The 6,000-nt window shown below is 39.4% G+C and overlaps 1 protein-coding gene across 5 annotated transcripts in view; it reads left to right on the top strand.

The window, feature by feature from the left end:
• ttc28 (tetratricopeptide repeat domain 28) overlaps positions 1-6,000 on the top strand; it is a 106,729-nt gene that overhangs the window by 59,521 nt on the left and 41,208 nt on the right. For all 5 annotated transcript variants that reach the window (XM_016663668.1, XM_007577296.2, XM_016663667.1 and 2 more), the window contains one exon: positions 2,669-2,816. In XM_016663668.1, the coding sequence (XP_016519154.1) occupies positions 2,669-2,816 (148 nt within the window). The remainder of the gene's footprint in view (positions 1-2,668; positions 2,817-6,000) is intronic.

Below are 6,000 nucleotides of genomic sequence, written 5' to 3'. Positions count from 1 at the left end.
GGTTAGGGTTAGGAAAAGGGTAAAGGTAAGGTTTAGGCTGTAGAAATGAATGGAAGTCAATGGAAAGTCCCCACAAAGATAGCCAGACAAACATGTGTGTGCGTGTGTGTATTGGGGCTGTAGGTGGTGGTAGAGGCAGACTCTTCCTGCTGTCAGTTTCTGGCATGTTCACACCCCAGATAGGGCTAAAAAACTCCAACACACACACACACACACACACACCTGCACATATCTTGGCTCCCACCACTGCACACATCCCCACCTTACACGTGGTGCTGCACACACATCCGCTCTCGCACAGCCGTGCAGAGATAATTGCATACGTTCTGTGATTGTAATATTCCTCCTTGGATGTAATCATCGTGGTTTGATAGAAATCACTGTTCCACAAGCTCAAGAATAGACGGTACGGGGAGCAGTGCATCCTCTTTCCAGAAGCCGAATCAGTGTGAAGGAGACGGATGGGAGGGGAAGTGCTAAGTAGAGTCGGGGAGACAGGTGGGGCATCCATATGTCGCCACGGCTACCGACTCGGCTGCCCATCCCGGTCCAGACCTGCTGCTCTCCTCTCCAGCTTGGATGGGGGTCAGAGGTCGGCCGGCTGTCTCTCTCTCACTCAGCATGGACTCTTGGCATCGACACTTTGAGCTCAAACAAAGTGAGAATCTGTCCTTCTGATGCTGCTTTAAAGCGGAGACCTCACTGTGAAAACTGATTTTTTTTTTTTTTTTTTTTTTTTCCAGTTTGATTATTCAGAAAATCTAAACCAGAGGAATCTTAGACTACCATCACATGGGCTCATATCTTGCTGAATATTTAGGGGAGATATTATGCGAAATAGACTTTTTTGGAACTTCACATCATGTTATAATGTAATTATTGAGGATTTCTGGGTAGAACATGTACACTGACATATGGACTTTTTAATCCTAAATGCAAAATGTACATATTTTTTGTAAACTTTTGGCTTAATTGCAGCTCTGTGAGTGTTGTTCTTTCAGTAAATGTCCTTTAGAGTCTGCATGCAGCAGTTAATGATTAATCGATTACTAAATTAGTTGACGATTACATCAGTTGATCATGACTGATTTAATTAATCTTTTCAGCGATTCTATTAATTGTATTAATTGTAGCGATTAATCAAATACACTAGTGCAGCTCTGTTCTAGAAGCACTATGCAGAAATGACCTTAAGACACACACAAAACTGTGATTTGAATCTGAAAATAATCATTTTTATTTGCTTGATATTTAAAAATATTCCTCAGTTCGTTATTGTTTTTGGCAAAAGCCATTAAGAGTTTCTATGGAGGCCTTTAAGAGCCACATGCAGCTTTGGAGCCACATGTTGCAGACCGTTGGGTCAGCCTCTCAGACCTTTAAGACTTATTTTGGACTTACTTTAAAAAAAAAATCAGACTTGAAATAGACTTGCCCCTTAAAGACTTTTAAAGATTTTACTTAAAACACTGGTAGAATCTTTGCTTCCTAAGCCTATTAAAAAAAAAAAGTTGACTTTTAATTTTATGCGTTGCAACGATTGCATCGATAAACGTGTTTTGTCTGACAAAGAGCTTTCAAGGCCTCAGCTGTAACTCCTAACAATTTATCCCACTTTGCGTTAATCAGAAGTGAAATGACACCCGGACCTGCTCACAGTTAGCATTAGCGCTAACATACAGAGAACCAGAGTCTTCAGCCATTAGATTAAACCCGACTGCTGACTCCATTCGTTTCAATCTATCTGTCTAAAGACGAGGGCCGGGACAAAGGTGGCGTGGGCGCGCAAAGTGGCGGGCGGGAACGAGAGTAAACACGTAATCTAATTCCTCTCTTCTTTGTCTTCATTCGCTCGGCACAATGACAGATAAAGTTGAACGGGAGCAGAGAGGGTAGGATGATAAATGAGGGAGAAGGAGGAGAATGAATGTGAAGACAGAGGTAGACAAGACAATTAAGTTACAGTGAGGTCAGCAGTAGGAGAGTGTGTTTGTGGAGCATCCAGCTTGATCCTCCTCATGAATTTGATGTCATGATTCATTGTCTCTAATCTCGCTGAGAAAATGTGTGAGGGCTGCTAATGAAGTGAGCGTGTGTGTGTATATGCGATGCTGCATTGACTTTTTAATCAGTTCAGTTCAGGTGGAGATCGCTGAATAACTCTGCCGTGTTGCCAACAGGGTGCTGTGAAAAGGCATTTCAGCCTCACAGATTCTACTTTTTCCCTTTTCGTCACAATTGAATGTCATCAAACACATTTGATCATCAAAGATAATTTGAAAAAGTACAAAAAGTTGTTTTCAAATTTCATTTACTAGGTCTTCAAACCAAGCTGTCCTTATCTGAAAATTAGAGTTTAGATCGGGGGCCTAAAATATCCAACCCAAGTGTCTCAGATTGACAGTTCAGATTTTAAATATAAATTTAGAGCTGCAGTACGTAACTTTTCTAAAAATATGTTGTTGTTTTTTACATATCTGTCAGAAAAATATGTTACTATGTCATGGCAGTTTAATATGAGCCTGATCTGTAAAAAAAAAAAAAGAAAAACAGCAACCAATCAAAATCATTGCTACAAATTTGTAGCATTGACCTTCCATGGGAAATGTAACCAGCAAAATACGACATGTTTAAACTGAATGATCAAAAGAAATTTTTGTCTCTGCAGGCTTACTTTCGACAAGGGGTTGCCCTGCAGTACCTGGGTCGTCATGCCGACGCGCTGGCAGCGTTCGCGTCGGGCCTGGCGCAGGACCCCAAGAGTCTCCAGCTGCTTGTCGGCATGGTGGAGGCGGCAATGAAATCACCACTCAGAGGTAATCTAGTCATATAGATAACCTCACTCTGCTTTTCAACCACAGCAATGCTGAAGCAATCCAACAAAAATATGAAACAAAAAAATATATATATAAATTATGGTTTTAACCAGGTTAGAGATACTGGAACAAAGAAGCCTTTCAAAGCAACAAAAAAAAAGCATCTACTTTCGTTTTGTTGTTTTATTCAGTAGACGACTCCTGTTGGAGTGTGATGGAAAGTGTCTGTGATTATTCTGACTGAAACAGAAGAACCTCTGATTTGAAACAGAGATGAGAGAAAAGAAAACCATGAAAAAGTAGGACGAAGGCAGGAAATGAGGCAAAGTATTTTGATGTAACAGAAGAGAAGCATACACAAGATGAAACCATAACAACTTCAGGTATGTCATTCATATTTAGTTATTTCCAGGGTGGTCTTGTGAGTTCGCTTTACTTATAAAGGGTAAAAACTGCTGCCATGTAATCTTACTTAGTAAGAATATAAGAATAAGTGATCGTTCCATTAGTTGTTGTTTAAATTATCTAACATAGCTGATTTTCATTAAGTTGCCCCTCAACCAGTTAGAGGTTGCCTTATTTTGAAACTAAAGAAAGAAAATGATTATTTTAAAGGTGTTTTCACATCTGGCAGTCTGGTAGACTTGGTTTGCTTGGGAACCAAAATTGCAACATTTGTTACATTTTCAGATGATGCGTTTCACTTTCACACTGCAGTGTCAAACAAACCAAACCCTTTGTGAAAACCTGTTCACTTCCTCGCCTGAGGTGGCGCTGGAACAAGAACCATTGAAGGAAATGACATAAAAATCTCAGAAGAAGACAGTGACCTTAGCTTCCTTCTTCCCGAAATGTGAACAAAAATTGGAGTGTGGTCAGACTGTAGCAGTTGTACAGTAGTCTGCTTCCTGCTTTTGGAGTCCCGTTCACATGTTCATTCAAACAGCGTCAGAGTTAATTTCAAAAGAACCCAGACCGAGGTTTGCTAGTGGAGCAGACGTCACCTTTTTGATCTTCATCAGAGTTTGATTACACATTCACATCTCCCCAACCAAACCGGACTTTCTAGACAAAACTAGTAGAGTTGGATTAAAGCAAACTAAACAGAACTGGTGTGAACGCTCCCTAACATTGGTTTATCAGACCCGTTGCATCAGATGTTGCTTGTCAGTGTGTCTCCCTCTTGTCCCTTCAGGACAAATCTTGCAGGATGTACTTATAAAGTTAAAATCTGTCAAAAACAGAAACTGAAGAAGCGAAACATTGGACGTCTATCATTTGATCCTCAAACTCCTGTCAGGATGCTGACAGTTACATCAAACTGTCGTTGTTGATGCCAATTTTTGCTAAGCATAAACTAAATAAAGAGGTTGCCTTGGGAGAAGGGGTGTCAACATGTAAGACATCTCTAATTTTTATAGAACTCTAAAAAAAAGACATGAATCTTGAGAAGGATCCTCCTCTTCACCGCTGTCGGTCTCTGCCTCCCTCCTCTTCCTCCACTGGCCTTCACTGTGGCCCCACCTGTTGGACCGCCTGCTGCTTACCCCAGTGTTGTGATCCCAGTAACACATGGAGGATCGCTTGCTTTGAAGATTACAGAGGATGAAGTTCTGAGGACGGCTGCTGCTGGGTGGCAGAACTACCTCCCTGTCATGTATCACATCTGCGGTAGCCGCTCCGCTCCAGGATTCAGTTTCAAGTCATGTTGTCATAGCTGCTGCTGGATATTACACCACACTCCCATCACCATCCAAAGACTCTTTCATTTGCTTGTTTTTATGACAAAATGTCTTGATTAATGATGCAAGAACAGATGAGACTTCACATGTTCATAAGCATTTACTGCAGCTTACCAAAATGGAGGATCTTTTTCTTTACTGATGAGCGACACTGGATTCCCCATGTTAGACTTCTGGACCTTTGTTTGATTGACTCTTTGATTCCTTGGATTCCTTTGTACCATGATGGAATTTGTTTTTGTTTTTATTGTTGTTCTTTTTTTTTTGGTAATTGGTATATTTTTTCAGACAGAATTAATATTCGTGACTATATGTTGTCTGACCTCAACGTACAGATTAGTCAAACCTGTAGAGGTTGTAGTTACAGATTCTTTGTGGTTTTGGAGAGATAAAGGAAGTCCAGGTACAAGAATAAAAGCTCACTCCAAACCTTAGTGAAATGTGTAACCACAACAAATTTAATGCACTGCAGTGATAAAACATCTTGATTAAAGATGTTTTAATCAAGATGTTTTATCACATCTGAAATTGAATAAAAATCCTATCAAACTTAAAGTAAGTTTGTAATAATCCACAGGTATTTCTTCTCTAATCTACGACACTCTTCAGGAAATTTGTTTGTGACGTTCCCAACCAAGATGTTTACATGTAAACAAACAGTTTCTCGCAGATCAAATCAAAACCATCAAGCTTTTTATTAGAACCATTTTGTTATTTTGTGGAGGAGAGGGATAATAGATAATAGATAATAGATTTAATTTATCCACAATTTTAGGTTTTTGGAAAAACGAAAAGCTAATTTTGAACAGTACAAAAAGTAAGATTGCTAAATAAGATTTTGTCCTTCACACACAGGTGTGTCAACAAAAACTAAGTTTTCTGGAACTTTTAAATAAAATCCAGAAGGCGGGTGCTAAAGCCCGGCCGATCCAGATTGGGTTGGAGGTTCCTCTTGGTTCTGTGTGTTTCTTTTTGTCTCCATTAAAGTTGTGAGTTCCAGTACCATGCTGCGTGTTCAAGGCCAAAATAGACAATTTCAAAGAGTTTTTTAATCTGCAAGGAGTGAAATGTCGACGCAAACAATGTTTAGATAAAACTTTCATGACTGGAAGAGAATTCTCTTCAATTTTTCACACATATTTCAGAGAAGAGAAAAAAGGCAAGTGGGTATTGATAGTAAATCATTTCTATTAAAAAGTAAAACCGCTGAAAAATTATGAATCAGTTCAAAAACCGACTGAGTTCTATGGTAGCAGAATGAGATCATTCATTTCAAATGGTCTTTTGACATGAATTAGCAATTCTCAGAAATATTATTTGTAGGGTATATATCACTTCAGTACGATGGCATATGAAGGACACTGTAGACAGGAAAGAAAGAGAGGAGGAGTAAATTTGTGCCAAAGAATTAAGAAATGTTCTATAAAGAGAAGGACATTTCT

The sequence above is a fragment of the Poecilia formosa genome, unplaced genomic scaffold (genome assembly GCF_000485575.1).
Source record: "Poecilia formosa unplaced genomic scaffold, Poecilia_formosa-5.1.2 Scaffold436, whole genome shotgun sequence".
NCBI lineage: Eukaryota > Metazoa > Chordata > Actinopteri > Cyprinodontiformes > Poeciliidae > Poecilia > Poecilia formosa.
This window is presented reverse-complemented; position numbering and strand designations above follow the sequence as displayed.